This window comes from Blennius ocellaris (genome assembly GCF_963422515.1).
Source record: "Blennius ocellaris genome assembly, chromosome: 21".
Taxonomy (NCBI): domain Eukaryota; kingdom Metazoa; phylum Chordata; class Actinopteri; order Blenniiformes; family Blenniidae; genus Blennius; species Blennius ocellaris.
This window is the reverse complement of record NC_137670.1, coordinates 13,709,034-13,732,401: the sequence shown is the minus strand read 5'-3', so window position 1 is coordinate 13,732,401 and position 23,368 is coordinate 13,709,034. Positions and strand designations below refer to the sequence as shown.

General features: G+C 47.0%; 1 protein-coding gene across 1 annotated transcript in view; it reads left to right on the top strand.

The window, feature by feature from the left end:
- Nucleotides 1-461: 461 nt before the first annotated feature.
- The window catches only part of tcf7l2 (transcription factor 7 like 2), a gene marked incomplete at its 5' end in the record, with an annotated part of 75,837 nt that continues 52,930 nt past the window's right edge, over nt 462-23,368 (top strand). The window contains 4 exon segments of the mRNA XM_080517468.1: nt 462-515; nt 14,898-14,973; nt 14,976-14,998; nt 22,011-22,070. Coding sequence (XP_080373594.1) covers nt 462-515; nt 14,898-14,973; nt 14,976-14,998; nt 22,011-22,070 — 213 coding nt within the window.

Below are 23,368 nucleotides of genomic sequence, written 5' to 3'. Positions count from 1 at the left end.
TCCTCAGCGCTCTTGTGAGGCCGACGCGAAGGGCCCTGCAAAAGCTCCGTGATTGGATTTCAGCCCTGATCTGGTTGTTTTGCGTTGTAAACAGGGCATTAAAGACAGAGGAGAACGTGAGCTAATGAGTCTTTGTGTGCGGACGGCAGAGGCTTTCGCCGGGGCGTGTTGTTTGTGGTTCCATGAAGTTTTAGCGTTTTGTAGACCTTCATTGTGGTGTCACACACCCAGTTGGGAAGAGGAACTCAAACTAGTGTTGCGCTCCGGTGACAGAGCGGGGCGCGCACAACAAACACCCCACAACCGAAAGAGACATCAGTGCGGTGTGCTCGGCGCGGGCTGGACGGTGTCTTGCAATACTTCCGTCCCGATGATTTTGGGGAGAAAAACATCTCTCCTTTTTCCCCCAAACAAAAATAACCATTTTAATTACTATGATTGTGCGAGGGTGCAGCCGCAGCATGGCTGGTAGGACCCGGCTGAGGTGGCACTGGCCACTGGGGAACGGGGACGAGGTATGGGCTGGCCTCCCGAGAAATTATAGGGTGGTGTGTGGAGGAGGAGGAGGAGGCAGAGGAGGAGGAGGGAGGGAGGGAGGGCCTGACTCTGTCCTCCAATCCGTGCCGTCAGCCCAGAGAGCTACTGTTTGCCGCTTTCGCGAGCTTCTCCCCGTTTCATCTTCACCCTCCGGAGATAATTGGAGTTGTTCTGTGTGTAAACATGTTTTTTTTGTCTCAAAGTTAAGTTTCATTGTTTCAGTCAGAAGACCTGTGTATCTGTGAAGAGGAAAATAATACTTTTTTTTTTCCCCCCTTCTTCATGAAATGGCAACAATTTTCAAGTGAACTCAATTTTATTTTATTTTTATTTTCTGTTGTTTCTTACATTATTAGGCTTCTGTTATTCCTCTAACCTCTTCAGCCATCTCTTGTCTTTTTCCACCTCCCTCCCTCCCCTCGCTCCCTCTCCTCTCTCAGTATGTGCTCTGATTACCTCTCCAAACTGGCAATAAGTTGATTGCTTTACAGAGATGATGTAAGCCTCTGCCCTAGGGTACATCAGGTTGGATTTCTCCCGCTTTATCTTGTAAAGCCTAAATTAACAGCTGGTTTGGTTGGAGTTCTCCTGGATCTGACTAAAGGATTAGGCTTGGTTCTCATGCGAGTCAATCCGGTTTGATTTATTGCAGGTCTATCAAAAAAGATCAATGGGAGTCCTTTTGAAAGTAAATCCTTAATCGCTCTTTGCACTTACGTGTCATCATTGTGAATTTTTTTTCCCTCCCCTTCTATCTCCTGCTCTCTTGCTCTCTTCTTTCTACATTTCTCACTCCCTAATTCTCATTCTTTCCTTACACCGCCGCCTCGCCTGTTATTATTTATTTTTTTCCACCCCCACCATCTCTTCTCATAGCCTACCCAACCCGATCTGAGGCAGCGATCTGCCCTTGTCAATGTTGTCTTGGCAAATTTCTGGATGGATTTTTTTTTTTTTTTTCTTCCTCCCTCCCCTCTCATTAGTTGTCCGTCGGGACGCGGTAGCCCCAAGCCGAGCTTTAGCATCTTCTGGTAGTGATCACAACCCAAGTGTGACCCTGCTGATGCTATTCTGGTTGGGGCTTCACCCTAACTTGACCCCCCCGTCTTTCTCTAATCACACGTGTGTCACTCGCCTCAAACTTCAGCTCAGAAGGAAGTCGTTGAATTCATATGATTTGTTCTCATAGCTTCAGACTTCTTTGTCAATATTGGGGAAGTCTAGCCCCTCCCTAGAGGCTGATACGTCCACCGTGGTGAAAGTGAATATGAGAGGTCATTAGTGGTGTAACAGATAGCAGGTGATCCATACAAACAACCCGACTGGATGTTTCACTGGGATACGGATGGCGGTTTCATCCGGATGTTGTTAAAAATCACATGAAAGTCCCGTTTGGTTCACTGTGTTGAAGAAGATGCAGATAAAGCAATGTGAATTTGTTATGATTGAAAATAGTTGATGGTTACAGTAAGAGCTGCTAGAAGGGCACAAGATTTTAAATAAAAACAGTGAGTTTAACAATCCTTAAAGATACTGAGGCCAGCTTGTTTTTGTGTGCTCTTTCTCTCCTTACTGTCCCTTTCTTCTTCTTTTGTATTATTATTTCCGATTATGAAGATAAAAGCATGAGCAAGACTCAAATGTTCTGGTTCTTCTCTTCAGTTCATTCTCAGATTTTCATTTCTTTCATGGATAGAGTTATGATAACAATACAAATTCACCAAACCAAAGTGAGTAACATGATTCCAACTTATATATCAAAACACCATATGCTCATTTTCTTGCATAGAGAGGTTTCTGTCTGCAAAAAAGATAAAGCACTCATCCTCAGCATGCAGCATACCCGTAAAGTGACCCGGCAGCTTTTGCTGTTTCCCCCCCCGCACCCCCTCTGTCTCACTTTCTCCTATTTCTCCATCAGCAACACTCATTATGTGTTATATATCGCCACAGCCCTCCTCAGCGCCTTCGCTTTCTTTCCCGCTCTTCCCCCATCCCTCACATGCCACGACTCTCGAGGAATCTGTATTTTCAAGAAGAGAACCACAATTGCTGACAGGAAGGCTTGATGGATGGACACACCACTTTGATGGTTGCCAAAGACGTGAAGCTTTCTCGTGGCCAACGTCCACATTTAACTTGAGGATTTTTCCCCGTGTCCCTGAATGCATTTGGAGTTTCATTTTACCCACAATGTGTGGCTGTACACAAGGGCACGTCGAAAATTTCGGGGGCGTGTGTCCTCCTTAGCGTGCTTCATGAACTGGCTGGTTGGCAGACCTGGGGATGGAGGTGTGGGAGGGGCACCGGAGGGGGCTCGGAGGCTGGGTGTGTGTGTGTGTGTGTGTGAGCGAGGGGGTGAGATCGACGGGATACGTGGGAAGGAAGGGCTTGCTGTCAGCCAGCTGGACCTCTTAATCCTACAGCCTTGGGGAAAGGGTGTGTGTATATGTGTGTGTGTGTCTCGTACAGATTTGTCAATTTTAGCACACCTCTGCTCCACTCTGCGGCCCAGCTGAGCCCACTGTGTGTTTCTGCTGTGGCGAGACACAACCAGGACTTCACGCGCACCGTGTTTACTGTAGTCCCCGCTTTAACGGCACACTGTATATTTATGTCGAGACGACACAGCCTCTCGCCCCCTTGATGTCAGAGAGGATCTGGGGGGGGGGGTGGGGGGGGTTGGGTTGGTGCGAGCTGGAAGTGGAGGGGCTGTCCCGCGTTGCTGGTTGAGGTTCAGTGGGGGGAGAGAGAGAGAGCGATGTAGGGATGAAGGGGAAGTTATGAGGGCAACAAACACTGCCAGCGAACCCCCCCCCCAATCCCCCCCCATCCCATCCCGTTCACTTGCCTGCCTACACGCCCAGCCCCTCTGAGAATCAAGCGCCTGCTCTGTGAAACTTGTGTGCGTGCACTTTATCCCGCGCTACGTCACACTGCAACGAACTCGCAGATTGCATCACCGCCTTGTCATTCATTAGACACAAAACATGCTATTTAGCCACATTCCATGCAAGCTTTCTCTTTTTTCTTTTTTTTTTTTAACCCCCTCCTCCCGAGCATCCTCTCCTGCTCTTTCTGCCTCTCTCTCTGCCCCGCTCTCTCTCTTTTGGCGTAGACTTTTGCATATATAACAGGCTGGCAGGCTAAGAGCTTGGGACTTCCCCACGCCACACTCCAAGCCTTTGATCCTTTGCTTTGGAGGTAACATCAAAAGGAGAGGCATAGAAAGGCAGCTACTACTGTGAAGTTCAATGTTCAACTTGATGGCTTGGCTGAGGGCTTTTTTTTTTTTTTTTTTTTTTTTTTCCTCCCCACTCTCCTCCTCCTCCCCCTCCTTCTCCCTCACCTCCCTCCTCCCGCTGCTCCCTCGATCCCTTCGCTGCATCCCTCAGCTGACAAAAACACACAGTTTGTAGCCAAGGGTTTTTTTGGGTTTTTTTTTTTTTTTTTTGTGCCTCTGACCTCACCTCCATAGAACCTCTCTGACATAAAACAAGATCTCATCCCCCCATAAAAACTAGGTATACACATGGTGTACACAAAGATTCAGACATTTCTTTCTTGGCACTGAGGTAAAAGGTACAGATCCAATGCCTGGCCCTTCTCTTTCTGTTTTTTTTTTTTTTTTTTTGTGTTCCACTCTCTGTGTGGGAAGCATCCAGCATCCTATATTGCAGCGTGTTGCATCAATGCCAAGCTAGGCCCCTGAGCCGCAGCGGTGGTTGATAGGTTAGCAGGAGGAAAAGGGCATCGCACCACATTGTTTTCTGCACGCCCTCTCCGCGAGGATCTGGTGTCGAGCCGGTTTTAGGGCCACTCCACACCGCATGTCGCGTGACCCCGAAAACCTCCACACACCTTTCAGATATCAAGTCGTGGGTGTCTGGGTCACCCCTCTGTCTGCACTCAAACCGATGATCCATCACAGGCCACGATCGGCCTGCTGCGTGGAGGTGAGAGAGGAGGAGGGCCTTAAACTTCTATTTCTATCTCTTTGTTTTCCACTTGTTGTCTCGCTATTTCTGTCACTTTACATGTGCACAGCCCAACGCAGCGTTATCACTGCCACCTTAGAGCGAATGTCTGGATTTCTTTGCCCTGTATTTATGCAGCAGTGCATCTCCCCGCCTCTGAGAGCGTTTCACTCCAGCCCCTTCTGTAAACATGTGTGATTTTCATCAGTGTCGATTGGCGTGTCTTCTAAAGTTGTTCAGAGACCGCCAGCTGAACTCGTGTCTCTACGGCACCTTCTTCTCTTTTTTCTCCTCATTGCAAGGAAAGTAGAATGTCAGAAAATGCTCAGAGGAGGGAAAAAAAAAGACCTTTTCTCAGCTTTTTTTTTTGTTTTCATCTCCTTTGGTTGTTGTGTTGACTCGGGTCGCCCAAAGCTTGCAATCAGTCGTCGTGAGGAAAACAAACGATTTTCATAATGAACGCCTCAACCGAGTTTCTTATGCAAACTCTCTAAATTAAGGAAGTATCAGATGAAGCCGTGCGTTCGAGGTCAGAACCAGATTTTCCTGTGGTGTTGTCAGCCGTATTTAAATGACACAGACTCGATAAGGCGATCTAGAAAGCCGAGGTGCTTCACTAAATGCTTTTTCTTTATACGTTTCCCTGTCTGACTATGCCAATTAGCAAAGGCGTGTGGCCTGCTTTTCTTCTCCTCTTTTTCTCCCACTCCAACTCTCTTTCTAGATAGACGCTCTCTCTATCCTGCCCCTGCGCTCACACACACACACATACACACACACCCACACACACACACACACACAGATATATACACACTGCTGTACACACACCAAGCACACATTTGGTGTATCATTAGCTTAGTGTGCGGGGAGGCGTGCGAGCCTGGGCTCTCTCCTGCCTTATCTCCATGTCAATCACAGCGTGTGTGTGAACATCAGTTGTAATGATCTCCATCCAGCCTGTCGGTGCGTGTTAGCGCCTGGCTTCCCTCGCCCCCGGAGCAAGCCGTTCCCTAGCTAATAGATGCAAAATTAAGCTGATCAATAGATGGCCTCAGCTCATTATTGACATGTTATCGCGGCGTGGGATTTTTTTGTCCGGGGGTTTTTTGAGCGCGAACCAGAGATCCAAGACAGGAGGAGCAAAAAAAGAAGACGAAGCAGAAGAAGAAGAAAAAAAAAGTTACCGATCTTCTCCAAACGGTTCAGGTCACTTTATTTCGGCCCTGCAATGATATTCCATTACGCTAATGTATTCCTACTCAATCCTATGCATGTAATATTTCCAATGCTAAAGCCTCCACTGGAAGTGTAATCACCGGCTCAGTGGTAGGAAATGAGATGGAGACTTTGTAAAACGGCATATTAAAGATTCATCAATAATTGGCATGTGTGCTGCTGTTTGTGTTGCGGGGGAGGGCGGGTGGAGGGGCTCTTATGGACGGATCACCACGTGATGGAGCTAAGTGGTAATTAACTATGAGAGAGGTGTGTATGTCTTTTTTGAGCCTGTGTTTGTAGCTGTGTGTGTGTGTGGGGGTATTCATGAAGATTCATGCGCGTGCAGCAGCAGCGTGTCGGGGAAGTGGGGATGCGGCGGGTTGAGGTTAACGGGGCAGCGTCACCGACAGAGTTGATTTGGAGGTGAGCTGGGGCCGTGTGGTCAGGTCATCAATAGATTGGGGGGGGTACTGGGGGGACTGGAGACCGAGTCACACAACCGCCTCCCCTGACCCTCTTCAGGTCTTATTGTCTCGCAAGCATCACCCATTTTAATGAGCTCCAATAACCAAGTCCTTATTACTTATTTATTCATTAAGCCACCGTGGCAAAGCGGCAGTACCCCACTGAGCGAGTGCGCATGTAATTGGTTGTGTGGGATTATTTTTTTCCCCTCTCTTTCAGGGATGATATCATAGCAAATACTCTTTTTCAGCGACAGTAATAAGTTACTTTCAAGCTAATTGAACCCAAAATAGATGTTTTAAAGCTGATGATTTACTCTCGTCTGTTGGGTTACAGATCCATAACCTGAAACCATATTTGAGATTTGAGTTGATACCCTTAAAATCCCGAGCTCTCGGTATGCTGGGGGAGTCGGCTTCATGAATATGGAAGCTGAACTGCTTCAAGGTGTATGTGCGAGTGTGAAAGAGACACAAAACAGGCGAAATGTTTGTTGGTTTCGTATGATTCTTTTGTGAAGATTAATTGCCTGTTGGTATGTGTGTGTGATGCCTTCAACATAATGCTTTCTGATTGATGAATGTGTGTAGGTGGGAGTGTGTGATAGCGTGTAGTGTTTTCAGAATATCGGAAGTCTTTGTGAAGCCTGAGAGTCTACACATTTTCTCCCTCTGAGGCATGTTTCATAGCTTCCTTATATCCAGTCTACCGTTTAACTAATTCATAGTGAACTCTCGCAGAACAAAACCAGACACCCAACATCAAGGGCAGCGTTCAGCCCTCCTCCAGCACAATACCAAATACAGCATTCTCCAGCAGAACGTGGGCGCTGCAATCAGCTTACTTTTCTCCCTTAGCAGAGCTCAGCTGCTGTTCACCTTTTTAACTCTCCCCTCCACACCCCTGAGCCTGCTTCCTGCAAACAAAGGTAAGCGTGTAGCGAGCGTACGGGTTGCCCAACCTCTCCTCCTTCCGCCCCCTGGCCTGGCCTTGCATAAGGGACTCAGACACACCTAGGCCTGCAGACGTGCCTCCATGCAGCCTCTAAGTAGGTCAGTGTGCATGAGACTCCGAGCAGGAAGGTCCAGGACACGGTCTTTGGCCTGTCAGTCCGTCGGCCTACTTCCACTGAGCCGAAGGTCTTCAACGGACTGCCAGCGACAACGAACCAATGAGAATTAGTCCGAATATCACAATTACCGCAAATACTCAATAGGCAACCGAGCCTTCCCCAGATTTCAACCGTATTTTGTTATTGCTTCTTCGCATTGATGCATGGCATTATGTGCCGTAGCCTACAATGTAAATAAATAATGAAAGAAGCAAATAGAAAGGCAACTTTTGCCGTTTCAAACTCCCTCAATCCAAGATTGCTCATTCGTTCTCAGAAGAACGTGCTCAAAACATAACCAGTTAATCCAGTTGCTCTTGATTGCGTACATGTCGATATCTGATTACACGGAAGACTAAAGTAGAGGCACTTGTTCATCATGTTCATTCTGATAGCGTTTGTAGAAATCACGTGTAGTGTCCTGTCTCATCTGCAATGTTTTGCAGGCCGGTGTTGAGAGGTTGTCTGCTTTCGTCTTCTTCCATTTCTTGTATTTTGTGGTCAGTCTGAGGAGTTATTGTTCAACTTGTTGCAAGTTTTATTATGAGCGTCTTATCTGTTGTCGGTATTTTTGGAGAGACCATTGCGAATGCTATTATTATTAACCAAGCTTCTGTGTGAGTTTTCTTGGATGGTACGTCCCACTGGAGTCGCAGAGAGGGTCGTATCTCAATCAGAGGGTTGCCGGTTCAATCTCCCCATGAACGAAAATGGTCTTGAGCAAGACCAGTGCTCCTAATAAATCAGTGGAACACGTTGGATGGCAGCCGTTAGTTACTGTTGCTATGTCAGTATGTGTATGAATGGATGAATGTGACTAACAATGTAAAGGGATTTGGGAAACGTGCTATTAAAGTGTTAACTATTTACGACTGTGCTGCTGTTTCACACACACGTATAACACTTCTATGCTCATCATGAAAACTGGTGTTGTAACAATGCCAATAAACAAGCGTTGGATAATATATTTATAAAGCAATTATGAGTAAATGGTACAAGTGAATTTATCACTATCCCATTTATTACTATTTCAGTAACTAGCTTAATATCAGGTAACCTGCTCCTGTTTGTCACCCAGCTCATAATGGAAGCTCCTCAGAGCCCCGGGGTTATATTTGTATCTGAAACAAAAGGAACTGGAAGAGTCACTCAGATAGAAGTGCAGCTCTGTGAAGCGGCAGAAACGCCTGAAAGAAAAGGCATTCTGCTGCCGAGCCCGATGCTAAAGGTGCCAGAGTGGCTGTTCATTAGCGGGGCCTGATGGAAGACTAGCCATCTCCTGCTGGCCTTCACCCTCCCTGCCACTATTTATAGAGCAGCCAAGAGATCCTCTTAATGACACAGGACAGTGGCAAAGGTGGGAGGAGGGTGTGCAAAAGTCAGAAATGGAATGCTGTTTACTTTCCGAGACTTGCTGCGAAGTTGGTGGATCTTGGAATGCAGACATCTCATGCATACACCTCCTTCTTGTGAACTTTATAGCTATATCCAGGTGTGTGTCGTCGCTGCTGTAGCTTCTCACCGTTCAGTCAGTTTTATTGAAGGTGGTGATGTGCATTTTTGCTAAACGCTTCAGTGGACAGTCAGGCCTCCTTGTGATTCTTGCAGGGCGATTTGTCGACTGTGTGTTGTGCAATCCTTTGAAACTTTCCGGTCAATCAGCTGGTGTTTGAACAGCACATTTGTCCACACCTGCTAAGTAAACAGTGTCAGAGCAAAGCTATACTTATCTCATGAACTGGTGTTTAAGCCAGTACAACTAAGTTCCAGAGCAGGCCTGATAAATATCATATGTTCATGGACGCAAGTATAAAGACAGGCCACAAAACATATCAGTTGAAAAAAACACGAGCAATTCCTCCGGTTTTTTTTTGTTTTGTTTTTTTCCGTCAGACTGCAAGACTGTGAGATACTCTTAACAATGGTAGTTTCACAAGTGTATTTTTTTCAGCCTCGTTTTTAGGTTGTGAGCAAAGTCTGAGTTGGGTGGAGAGCAAGGAGAGGTCACATGCTCATTCCCCCTGTGATGAAAAAAAAAAAAGGCTTATATGAAAGTGTCAGGTTGAGTTTTTCTGCAAGAAAGATGGAGGGAAGGGGAGTTTGAGGGTTGAGGTGGAGATTGCTGGCAAAAGGGGGGGCGAGGGGTAGGAGGTGAGGAGGGAAGGGTTTTGGATCAGGTCGGCGGCCCCAATGCTGTCAGGGCCAGTGGAACCCCCAAGCGGTTCTGGCTTTGGAGTAAATATGGGCCCAGCGGACCCTTTCCTGCCCCAGGGCACACAAACCCCAGGCCTTCCCACATTTCACTTTTATTTTCCTGGTTGCAAAATGCCTCTGGCTATCAGAGCAGGTGGGGTGCTTCTTTTTTTTTCTTTTTTTTTCTTTAATATTTACTCATAAAATGTGCATTAGTAGAACTAAAGCAGCCCTGATGGGCCCCGCTTGTGTTGGTTAACTTTTTCCCAATTTTTGTCAAGGAATTCTCGCTGTTCTTCCTCAACCAATCCTCTGAAGGCATGTCCTGTATGCAGAAGCCGACGTAGCAAACCGTCATATTAGCTGATTGGGCTTTCTGTTACTGTAAGGGTGTAACTCGGGGCTTGCCCTTCAATTACACAAAATTACTTTCTCCTCCTTAATAAATTACATGTTTGTATAAGCGTGCGGTTGTTACTTTTCTTGCACCTGCAAGTGAGGACAAAGACTGCCAACGTTATCCAGAACAGATCAAGACAATATGCTCGGCTCTCGTTTTTAAAAGGGATAAAATTGTAGTCAAACTGGAAGGGCTAATCTCTTAAGCTCTGCACAGTTTACTCGCAGAGCTTTGAGTGGGCTCCTCTTACTAGCCTTGATCATTTCAGACTTAAATAAAGCTCTTTATAGTAGCGGTCTGATTGGTGTAATCTGCAAGCTGTCAATCCCATCTCTGAGCGCTGTCCCAGAGGAAGATGCTGGGCCTGTGGACCACGAGATGTTCCAAGTGTGGGTGAGCATTGTTGTTCAGGTGGGAATCAGTGACTGAGCATGGACAGCATGTTCCGGTTGGAGACGAGGGAACCACTGCTGCTGTTCATGCATTAAGTGTATGCATACTCCGAGATGCCCACGCAGAGCTATGTCATATAATGTGACGTGAGGCGGCCACAGATGGCTCGAAGATCTGTTGGACTCTCTGGAGCAACACCCAGTATCCATATGCTGACTGTAAAGCCAAGCTGCTGTCTGTCTGTCCTTCTGTGTCTGTCTCCCCTCCGCTCTCGCATTGCTCACATGGCTGAAATGTTTGATGGAGCCCCAGTGGCCCTCCTCATTTGTCTCATGGTCCTGTGCTGGAAAGTGGACCAGTATTCTGAAGCCACATTGGCACATAAGGAGCTCTGTTTGTTTGATTGGTCTCAAGCCCTCTGCTCTTAATCCAAAACAAAACGAACGGCTGCTGCTCCAGCCGCCAGGCCGCATTTGACAAACACATCAAATTGGAGGGAGGGAGGGAGGGGGGGAATAATGGAAAACAGCTTGGTTGTTGACAACATTTCCTGCACTCTGTGTTGGTCATTCGCACTAAGAAAGTTATGAGTGAGACTCCTTTTCCGCCTTGTCAGTTGCACATATTGACGTTTAGTTAATGTTTGATCAGATGTGGAGAAAAGGGTTGATCTCTGGGAGGATCATAGTCGATAGCTGGAGCCGGGGAGGGTTGTTTTGGGCCAAATCACTTCTGTGCCAGTCTGCCGAATTAGTAACAACAGTGGTCGAAATCTGGTGTGTGGATGTGTGGAGATGATGTGTGAGAAGTCAGGATGCCCCCTCTTATTTGTCTGGAGCGGTGACACCGAGACCAGGGCCCAGCTTGTTTTCACCGTGATGACAGTCAATATGGATCTGGGTTAACACTCTGCAACTCCCAACATGCCAAACCTGGGTACAGCAGCAGTTGATTACATATGGGTGAATGGCTCAACAGGCAAAGAAAAAAAACACACACATTGAATACAACCACAATTACTGAAGCAATTCCTCAACATACAGAGAATTGGGCCCTTTAAATGCAGACACCTCTGAGCGCTGTTGACAGAGATATCTCCGTAGCCACTGGGTAATTGAAATAAACGGCAAATAAAATAATCAATGGGTACATTGATTACCCCTTTGGTTATCCCCCCCCCCCCCCCCCCCCCCCCCCCCCCCGTCCTAGCCTTGAATCCCATGCTTGGGAAAGCAGTAGACGACAGGGCTATAGGGACAGCGAGGGTAAGTTCATCCCTCCGTAAGGATTTAGAGGACTCCCTTGTCTTTCACTTCATCAGAGACAATTGAGTCATTCAGCTCCCATTGTGGGGCTGGCCGGAGAGGAGGGGTGCAGGGTGGGGAAAGAGAACAGGAGGGACATGGGGTTGGAAAGGCTGAAAGGGAGAGGGTTGTGGACGAGGGGGGGGGGGGGGGGCGATGTCTGTTGCTCAACCCTAGAGCGAGTGGAGTGCAACCACTGGGTGGCTCTGACAGGGTGGGGGTCTGTCAAGATGGGGGAGGGGGGGTAGGCTGGTTAGTGTTTGTGTGTGTGTGTGTGTGTGTGTGTGGGGGGGGGGGGGGGTGCAAAGAAAGACAGAGGAGAAGAGAGAGTTATCCTGGAACTCCGGAGCAATTTGTCACATTGGAATGGCTCTTGAGTTACATGGGGGGCCCCCTCATAGCAGGGAAGTTTTCAGGTCGCAGAGTGGGGAACAGGGAGGGGCTTGGAGCCGCAGAGAGGGGTCAGAGGTCACGGCCTACTCAAGCCCAGGCAGTGTGTCCGTTAGCGGGGCAGACAGGCGGGTGGAGAGAAAGTGGCAGGGGGCCAGGGAAGGGGGGGGGGGGGGGGTCGGAAAGCCTGGTGCTTGCCAAGGGCCCCGCTTTCCTCGGCATGCCTATAAAACGTCCAGGAGAGATTAGCGTGTGCGAACATTTGCAATAGCAGAGCTGAAGTGGAGCCACTTGTCGGGGCATGCGCCTCAGCCGTCCCTCCCCTCGTCTTTTGGCGTCTCTCGTTACCACAGTGCCACACTCGGGGGGGGTGTCACCTTCACGTTTCTCAGCCACCTCCTCAGAATGTCCGCCCGTCCGACCCCTCTGCCGGCTGCAGCTGTGTTTGAATATCGGCATGTGCACATTTGCAGTCGCCGCGGCAGGGCTTTCCCATGGCTGGACTCACAATTCCCCTTTTTCTCCAGCTCTGCCCTGTCTTCTCGCCCTCTGGCACCAGTGGGCACAGTCTTGAATTACCTCATAGATGACAGCAGCCTTGTCACTCTCCTCCTCCTTTTAGTGTTACAACACCGCCCTCCTCTCCTCCTCTCTCCCCTTCATGGCAATTAATGCCCAGTGTGGGGGGTCCATAAAAACACCACAAGACCTCAACTGTGGAGAGTTTACAACCTTTCCTTTTTCCACTTAAAGGACATACAAACAAGCATAAACAAACCCCAGTTTTTTTTTGCAGTAAAAGCTGTCTTTGGGTCATAAATGAGCACTAGCGGTGGAGAAACACCAGACCGGGAACAGTTTTTATTTATTATTTTTTTTGCTTCTTCTTCCTTCTACCGTCTTCTTACACGGCCTGTAACCGAGGACATGGAGTCAATAACTCCCTCCAGCGTCTCGCAGTGGTTGGCACCCCACAGTGAACTCCTCACTAATTACCACTGATTTAGACACAGTCTCAGGAAGGTTCATGACACACTCGCTCTCTGAGCACACGCGCGCGAACACAAGCAGGCACGCACCCACGCACGCACGTGTGGTCACCTTTGCAAGATTGCAACACAATGAAAATGCATTAAGTGTACCTACATTTCCACGTGACGTGCCGAACTGCTGCCAGATCTTTGAACACACGCTGACTGGTTTGTCACCACTATGTGACACTGGGTTTTATAATAATGGCTGCTACGTAATTGCTCGAAGTCCTATTACTGCAATTAAGCTTCTGCTCTCAATCAACCTTAAAGCAGAATTCTACACCTCAGCGAGAAGGTCAACGAAAACCCAGGGAAATGTTTGGTAATGTCCAAGGTCTTTATCGCGATGGCTGCTCCAAGTCCAAACTCTCTCGTCATTGTGGTGGCTTGTCGTAAAACAGCTTATATTATCCCCACTAGTTTTTAATGAGTGTCTGCAGCACTGAGGTTACAACATCTGCCCGTTACCCTCTTTTGCATTAACGAGCAGCAGCCATTGCTCCTGCTCTTTCATTTTCGTCGTTGAGACAAACCAGGTTTCTCAGCCAGAATTTGGATTTTTAAAGTGCGCGGACCTCAAATGACCTTTCTCAGTGAAGTTTTTTTTTTTTTTTTGACCTGATAGATTTTTCTGAATGAAACCTGATGGTAATTGCATGCACATACAGAAAAAAAAACCCGTCACTCACAATGCAAAATCTTTCAGTGTATTGAACCTAAAAGCAATCATTTCTTTGGGAGTCATTGTTTGTACACTGTGTACAGCTGTTGCCCCTGTTGTAGATCCCCCCCCCCCCCCCCGTGAGTTGTTTCCCCTCTTTGGACATTTTGGGCCTTTTACCTCGCAGCTGAAGCAGCTGCCGTGACCCCTTTTCCTCAAACAACTGTAGGTGGCTGTGACATTGATAAGCAGAGTTTGGACAACATACGGTAGCAAAGTCAAACACCATGCGTTCAGTGGGTGAAACATCTGTGGGGAGTTTGCCGCAGGGTCAACGAATGGCTTCCACTTTCGTGTAAGTCTACAGAAAACAGATCTCAGTGTTGGCAGATTGGCGTGTTTTTCACTTTTTTGTTTGGATTGTCAAAAGTTTTCATGAAGGCTTTGGGGAAAAAAAAAAAACCAAAAAAAACCTATGTCAGGTCAGCCAATGTCATCAAATTGAAAAAAATAAGAGCTCCACCCATTTTATTACACACACAGATGTTTCTCATGACCCTTGTTTCTGCTTATCTGTGTTTCTGTGCTCGTGAGAGTGTGTGTGTGTGTGTGTGTGTGTGTGTGTGTTTGAGGGTGGGAGAAAGACAGGCAGACTCCTGATAGAGGCCAAGTCAATCATTTATGGGAGCAGTCAGGAGGTTTCGCCCCAGAGGAGTGTGTTGAGACGCCACGCTTTGTCGTCTTTATGGTTCCCAATAAAAGTCCGACAACAGTCACATTTATGACATACGGTCATCTTAAAGCCATAAGCCAAAATCCAACCCCAACTCATCATATGTGGAGTAGTGTGACTAAATTTTAAATCACCACCTGCTGTTTGATAGAAAACAAACCACCGCCCCAAAAAAAAACCTTGTCACGAAAGCAAATATTTTGTATTGTATGTTTCTGGCAAATTACAGTTACTTGATTCCCACAACTACCGTGTGCTCTCTCATGCATGCCCGAGGCCATCGTCACCTCATCTACCATCCGCCTTAAGATTCTTTTATTTGCCTTTCCATGTTTTTGAGTTTCCACACCCTACACGTGTCAAGCAATGTCGTCTCCCTCGTTCTGTCTTCCGTTTGATTTGTTCCTTTTTGCCTTTTGCGTTCTGCATTGTTAACATGTTTTGTTTTCTTCTTTCCATTCTGTTCCTTTCTGCCATTCAGTACCTACAGATGAAATGGCCCCTGCTAGATGTTCAACCAGGAGGTCTTCAAAGTAGACAAGCACTTAAAGATGCCAGGTCCCGTCACCGGCACACATCGTTGTAAGTAACACCCCGCTCGGTACTTTTTCCCCTCTCTTTCACCAGATCTCCGTTCGCTCATGTCAAGGAAGAGGCGAGTACGAATGAGCCCTGCTTGGTTGCTATTGTCAATTTTGGACTGGATTTGTTGGCTTGTACTGTTAAGTCTCTCATGTAGTCGTCCATACATGTAGGGTCTCTGGCAGACTTATGGATTGTAGAACGTTAACCTTTGCCTGGCTTTTGGGATGGCCACTGTGTGGAGTGCAGTTGTTGTTGTTACTTGTAATCTCAGAGACGTGGCAACTCTCATTCCAAAACTGGTCTCACATGACAACTTCTTCATGAGAAACGAGCGAAGGCCGGGCCGCGAGTGCACCGTCTTTGAGGAAAGCGTGGGCGTTCCTTCAACATTGATTACCCTATCCATGGAGTTGGAGGAGTGCTGGAGCAGGCGAGTTGGCTGGACAGCCATAGGGCATATGCAGTCCGTGCTCATAACAAAGCATCCACCTCGGGCATGTCAATATCTAAGAGGCTCTCGGCTCTAGAACGAGCGTTGGACGTGAACTTCGTAGTTTGCCGAAGGCTTAAAGTTTTCTGAGGTCAGTGGGAAAGGTTGAACGTAGGGAAGTGTTCGTATGTGGTCACAGGGTTAGCGAGCCAGGAAAATCAATGGAGTGGGGATTGAGCAGAATTAGCGAGGTTGACCGTGAGGGCCCGGGCGTTATTGGCACAGTTGTTACTTCTGTTTTTGAGTCGTACATCAACATATTGTTATGGAAATGATAAATTTGCGAAGCTGATAACGATTTGAGACGGAGAACCTTCCAAGTTTGTCAGCTCATGAATACTGCATCTCTTGTGGCAGCAGTTCAGTGTGGGAGCTAATAAAGTCACGCCTGGACCCTTGTTGTTTATGCCCCTGGTGAAACAGCATGGTAAATTGTTACACGCACACATTCACACGTACACACACACACACGGGTGCTGATGATTTTTTTTTTTTTTTTTTTTTTATCACACTGCTTACAGTGTCAAGATACATTGTCCTCTGAGTCACATTTGATATTTGATCAGTTCCTTCAGTTTTATGGTCTGTCATAAATACCATCTGAAACAGTTACTCAAAAGTTGGCAAACCAAGGCCTCTTTGGTATTTTTCCCGTTTAAGTAAGCACGTCTTAAATAGCAGGAGTTGACAGGGCTGTTTATTTGAAAGAGAAACCTTGTCAAAAGTTGCGTTTAAGACAAAGAGCCGGTGATGACAGTGTTATTCTGAACAAAACAAGCTCTGCTCAGGCCCTCCTTATCTCCCCCTGCGACGCTGGTGTTATTTTTATACCAAAGGGTTCAGGGGGGGCCTCTTCTTGCTCTGTTATTTTAGGAGACGCTAAGAAAAAAAAAAACGAATCTCGACTCCGATGAAGTCATTAAACTGGTCGTAGGCTGCGAACGTTCGCAGGTAAATCGTTGAGGGTTTTATCCTGACGTGAGTCACGGAGCCGTAAATACTTTCAGCCTCACGTACACACAGACTCCTGCTGCACAGTTTACACGGCAACAGGGAAATATCACAAGTCTGACTTGTTCCAACGCATTACACATGTCATTACGCATCTATGCGCAGTTCTGTTTGATTAAAAAATAAATAAATAAAAATATTGCACAAGTACAAATTGCCACACATTCCTATATATACATGCCGCTGTACTATTATAAATAATGCAGGGAGTCGTGACACAACTTCCAGGAAGTCAGTGAAGCGAGCAGCACTGAAGCCAGGGCAAACAGGCAACGCCAGCTCTTATCACAAAACAGACGCTGGCTGAGAAACGAAAACAAACCCACGACAACAAAGACGGACTACCAGCAAGGTGGAAAGCCTGGACATCAGTCAAAGCAGTACAATGTGACGACTCTGCTCACATTTCGGTCAAACAAACCCGATAAAAGAAATCAAATCATAAATGAGTCATACATAATATGTTGGTGAAATGCAAAGATACAAGGCATTAATATTGATAGAATAATAAGAATATTGTAAATACTTAGTGATTTTACAGTTTTATGGTACGATAGGGTTCATTTTATACCGAGAGGTTGCGTGACAAATTAGAAAATTGCCGTTGCTTTTGTTGGATAGGCGAAAAATACAGTTTATCTCTTCATAGGTGGGTGACTAACAAAGGTGTGGACACAGATAAGCAGCGTAGACTTGGGTTGTTAGATGGTTTTCAAAATATGTGGGGGGGGGAAAGAACAAAAGATTTCCCTTATTTTTCTTTAGATAGGAATTTTTCTGACCTGAATTGAATTGGTAATTTAGGCCCAGAATCAAAACTGAAGTGAAGAGACTTTGTTTTTACAGGGTTAACAGTTTGATTTGAAGATTAAATAGATTTTTTATTTATTTTTTTCATATATTTATGTCTCCAGGCTTCACTTCTAAGCAGAACACTGAAGCCAAAGCAGATTGCAAGTAGTGGGAGCGCTATTAAACACAAATTGTGATTAGTACTGACAGTGATCAATATGAGAGAATATATTGTAATATTTGTGGTCATATTGCCCAACCCAGTGTGCTCCGTTTGATAGAGTACACAGGCTGGTAAGATCAGAGGCATTGCAGCATCGCTGCATAGGCACACAACAGGCTGTTAGTACAAGTGATGAAATTGAATGTGAAATGCAGCTTGTATTGTTGGCGCGCTTCCATCCTGCTTCAGCATCCACCTCTGACTGAGAAGGAAGTGTGATCGAATGTTTCCCTGGTTTGCATCATACCGGCTGTCGTTCATATAGAAAAGACAGATTACTGTGTACAGCATTGTGAATTTCAATGATAACCCCACACGGACTCCTGGAGGTGTCACTCAATCGGTCAAGCTCTCTCTCTCTCTCTCTCTCTCTTTTTCTTTTTTCCCCTTCTTTCACTTCTACTTCAGGACGTAATCCATGCATGCTCCTGTACGCGGGGCCTTTATCAATGGACGGGCTGTAAAACAGTAGTTTCCCTTTGTTTACAAATGGGAAGAAATATTCAAGCGCCTTGACCTCTGCCTACCTCGAGCGCCAGCGGGCTGCACTCGGTAGTGATAAGAAGCTGTCGATTGGCTGGCCAGATAACGGCGATCTGATCTGAGTGACCCAGAGACGTTTGAAACGACAACAGAGGGAGAGACGGTTAGCGATAGAAGGAACGGTTGGCGGGCAAAGCCTTCGGGAGAAAGTCGCAGCAGTGGAAGAGGGTAGAGAAAAAAGGAGACGGGACAGAGACACAGACGGCAGGTTTATTTTAGTTTTTATTTATTTATTTCATATTATTTCCTTCCGGGAGGGTTCCGACGAGGTGGAGTGCTGGAGGATCAGCCGGAGACGGTGGAAGTGACCTCACGCAGGCTGGTCTTTCTGAGGGCGCGCTGAATGCCCCGGTTTACCATGGCCTCAAAGGGGGGCCACGCAGGACCTTTTTGAAGTGCCTGACCGCCCCGCAGGCAGCCTCAAAACCTGCCGCAGCTGAACTTTTATGCCATTGGCTGAAAGTTATTCAATATTTATCCACCTATTGATGTGTACTTTTTTTTTTTTTTTTTTTTTTTTTTTCCAGGGAGAGAGTCGAAGAGAAACATTTTTCTGCCTCACAGAGCTCCGGGGGAAAGATCATAAACAGCCCCTTGCTTTGTCAACCTGCCCTTTTATTGCGACGTCTTTTTAATTTGACATTGTCGGCGTGGAGCGTCTGTGTGGATACTTAACAGCAGGAAGCGAGCATTAAAGGTGCTTGATGAATTTCAGGATGCGCACATTTCTTCCTTTTATCGGGTTCGCGCGTTATAATTTCGACAGTGATCATTGCATTAACCCAGTAACACAGCCTACCCCACCAGCTTGTTTAGTAAATCCAGGGCTTAGGCCGTGTGTGTGTTGATAGCATCAACAATGCAGTGAAGGACTCAGCAGCAGTCCAGACTCATGTCGGTAATGTCATGACATCATTTGCCCGCAAAGGTATTAAACCATCTCCTCTCACCGTTGTGTCTTTTCTCCACTTTTACATCCTGCAGCACCTTGGCGGTGACGTTTGTAAGCATTTTTAAACACGAGGCGTAAGAATCGAGTCGCAGCTCTTAATTTGCTATTCTGGGAAATGAAGGGGGGGGGGAGAAAAAAAAACTATGTTGAGAGTGTACACACACGCACACGCATACTGCTTTTTGACATCCTCGTGCACGCACACACGCACAGCCTGAGAGTCTAGAGTCTAGCCCTGGCCGAACAATGTCTCCATTGTTTTGTGGGCTTTCACTGGCAGCAGGGGACGGCTGGAGTGTTAACCATTTCCCAACTGCACTTCTCTGTCGTGGGTGTGTGTGTGTGTGTGTGTGTGTGTGTGTGGTGTTGGAGGTAGTGAAGCATGGGCCTGGAGATGAGGAGAGGGAGGGTGCTCGCTGGAAGTTGTATGGTAATTAGTGCAGAGGAAGTGATGGAATCTGGCCATTTTTACAGCATGCGGGACCTCCCACCTGAACCTTTACAACCTTTACAACTTTACAACGTGCTTATTTTTGAAGTCCCATTCAGTTTCACCTGTTCCCTCAGAGGAATGTGGTCCTGGAACGATGCTCAGAAAGGGCCACAAAAGGCCTGACATGTTTCTGATACCCGCAAAAAAAAAAAAAAAGGAGCTGTGTTTTAGCCAAACATTAAGAAGAGGCACACCACAATGACTCTGCAGCCCCCCCCCCCCCCCCCCCCCCCCGCCGTCCATAATGGGCTAAAGGACCTGGATAGGCATGTGACTGCTTCTCTAGGTCAGCTTTAGTCAAAGACAGGATCGCATTCATCCCCCCCTTGACCACTTCCCTGTCCGTTCCTGAGGAGTGGGGATAAAGGCGGCTTCCTGCGGCCTGAATGGACCGTGCACCTGGGCCGTCCAGGCAATTGTCCGGGACTCTGGGAGGCCCGAGCCTCCTCCGCTGTTAATGAGCGACCCCATGATCAGCAGGCACCACCCACACGCCATCCATGGGCTGTACCTTTGCGGGCTTTCTCCACTCTGACTTGTGTCGACGTCACGCTGATCTTTGTGTGTGTGTGTATGTGTGTGTGTGTGTGTGTGTGTGCGTGCACGCAAGCCTCTTCAAATAACCTGCCTCTGTGGTTCTCGCCTTCTTTCTCTGCATGGCAGCCTTTGGTCTTCATTTTAACTTTGCTCGGGGGGTCAACGCGCTTCTATTTCACCTCTTTGAATATAATTGTGGTCAAATTTAGATGTGAATGCAGAATGCACTGGTGCAATAGATCTTTTAAGCCAGAAAGCATCAAATATCAAAAACAAACACTTGAGATGTGAATCTAGAATTGTTTTTTTTTAAGCAATAAAACGGTTAAAGATTGTATCTCTGTTGTTGAAGTGCTCCGGGCTGATTTGCCTGTCCTCTGTCTCACACTGTCCTCACCAGACAAGACGTCTGTTCATGGAGGGATGGGGGGGGAGGGAAGGGATGGGGGGGGGGCACGCTTACATCATCGGCTTGGGCCAAAATCTGAAGCTGTCGAGACGTGGCGTCAAGCCTGGGAACTGTGACAATGAAAATGAGAGCACCTCAGTCATTGTATCTGTCCAGTTGTCTGGACGGGGCTTGTTCCCACAGACGATCCGCTCAGCACAGGCTTAGTCAGCATCAATACTGCCACAATGACTGAGGAACCCCCCCTGGGACTATAAACACAGCAAATATAACTTTAAAATATTGGATTTGTAGTTGATATTAGGGGAATTGATCCTTTTTTTTTTCTTTTGAGGACAATTATAAAGAAGCCATTCCCGTACATTTTGTCTCAAGGGGAAGCTTTTGTCCACTTTTTATAATGTGAATTAATGCATTTAAAACTCCCTTTTTTTGCTTTTATTTTCATGCTGTGGGGTTTGCCTGTTAAGCAACCCCCATGAACTTAAACTACCCCACAAATGGTGTGATTCGAGGTCGGGCACACACATTTAAAGGATAAGACGTGTTTGTATCTGGAAGCGTGTGTGTGTGACTGTGTGTGTGTGTGTGTGTGTGTTTTACCAGTAACCACAGTGTTGCTGTTGAGCTGTTATGAAAAGTTATCTCGCTGGCCTCAGGGTCAAGCACAAGTACAAATAGAAACCCAGTCATCCGAGTGCAGAGAAAGTCGTTTTTTTTTAAGGTACTGCAGCCCCTCAGAAAACTAAAGGCCCTGTTGCTTTTGCTCTGCATGTTCTGAGACTCCTGCTCTCTCCTATAGGAAATCAATACCTTCCTCCCCCCCCCCACCCGTTTTTCTTCTGTCCTCTGTCGTCTTCTCATCTCTGCTAGCGAGCTGTCAGATCTCGATTCCGTTCCTGCTTTTAGGGACAGCGGATATAAACCTCACCGCTTTTACAAGTGTTGAGCGGCTTGTGAGAAACGTCTTAATGCCGACCAGCAAGCGGGGAAAATACACGAGAGGCGCCTCACTGGTGAACTCGAAAGACAGCGTTCGCCCCGACCGCTCTTTCAAGGTGCTAATTCAACTCTCTTGTGTCGGATCTTGCTACCCTGTTTGCAGTTAAAAAGGCCGAGGTGGCGCCCGTAACGCGGCGGCGGAATCAGCTGACTCGGGCTGAACATCTGCGGAGGTGTTGCACGCCGAGGAGATGAAATGTTCGACCAAAGTGACACGCTGTTTGAACAACCAGCCAACAGCCACGTTACCAGTGCAGAGCCGGCGCTCCCTCTCGCCTCCGTGTAAAATTAGTAATAACTGGGGCCGAACAAGCGCCCAGGAGAACGCTGAGCCGGCGGAGAGGAGCTGGTAGTTTAAATAACTCAAAAGCCCGGGGATGCAGTATTTCCAGGGAGAACGTGTTGCCTTTTTGCATAAAAAAAAAAAAAACCTGGGTCGGACTGGGATTCTGTGTGTGTGTGTGTGTGTTAATGTGTGTGCGTGTGCGTGTGAATAAACCAGAGATCGAGAGCTGATATAATTGTGTGACTTGGGAACGTCCATCTTTCCCTTTCAGGGGCCCTTCTGCTGGGAATTCCCCGGACAGTCAGATCTGAGCCTTCACCAATATCATTTGGTGAGAGACCTTTGAAAATATCTTGCTGGTATCTTCTTCTATTTTTTTTTTTTTTTGTTTGGATGATTTCACTCAAATTAAAACCTAATAATTGATGATTTTAAACCAGAACATTGAATGACAAGCTGAAATCGTGGTGATTATGCTGATGATGTTAATCATGCTGTTTTGTGCATTGTGCTGATTCAGTGCTGCTGCTTTGCTGCTTTTCTCGTGCTTGAAATGTTTACAATCCAGAAGTTGGATCACTTTTAACTATTTTCATATTTGCCTCTGTCCTCGCCTCTCTGTCTGCAGGTTGTTTTACTTGTTGTTGTTTGTTTTTGTTTTTGTTTTTTTTAACATGAATTCTCCTTTATTCGTATAATGCTTCACCAGCTCTCAGTTTCTGGGTCATTCTCGTGCAATGACACCATCTTGTTTTGAAGGGAGTCATTTCCACAGAAGAATCTGTATATCTCTGGTTTTGGGTTCTGGTACGTTCCACCAGCAGGACTCGGGGGGCGCTCTGTGTTTCGCTTTTATTTCCTTGTGCAGCTGTTTCTAATGGAGTTCTCTTTATTAACAGCATGTGGCCCGATGTTTTAGATGAAGAGATAGACGGCGCAATAACACTCTGCCCGTGTCTGGCCGAACGCTCGACATAACGATGACTTCACCTGAAAGGGATACGACTCCGAGCGTCGCTTGTCTAATTAAAGTGTCACATTGCAGATTCCCCCTCGTGCAGCTTTTTAAAAAAGGGGGCGCGGGGGGGGGGGGGGGGGGGGGGGGGGACCAAATCTATTGCGAGCTGTAAATTAAAGTTAAAGGAAGAAATCACCTTTATTTAATTTTTTTTCCCTGCGTCGCTGAAAAGCTGAGGACTTCAAGGAGCCTTGTTTCTGGATTGCTTCAGGGAGACGCTGTGGAGCCAGAGTGAGGCTTGGCATTATGAAGCCCACAGGAGAGGTCTTAAATCTCCTCAGAGACGAGCCACGGCTCCCCGGATTGCCCACTTGAATTGTTTGACTAATCAATTGCTTGTTGATTTCTGCACGCTCCGTAGAGCCTTTGTTGTCCCTAAATAAGTCCTCGAAAAGAGCGAGAGCTGCAGAGAGAGAGAGAGAGAGAGAGTAGGTAAATCATGACCGATTGTGCAAACAGCCATTAATATGATGGGTAACATTCCTCTTCCCTTGTCAACTGGATGCCTCCCTCCCTCCCCCCCCCCCCCCCCCTCTCTCTTTCTTTATTCAAGCACCTTTGCTAGAACTTGTTTGACGAGGTCTGGCAAGATCGCTCTCGGGTGTGTCTGT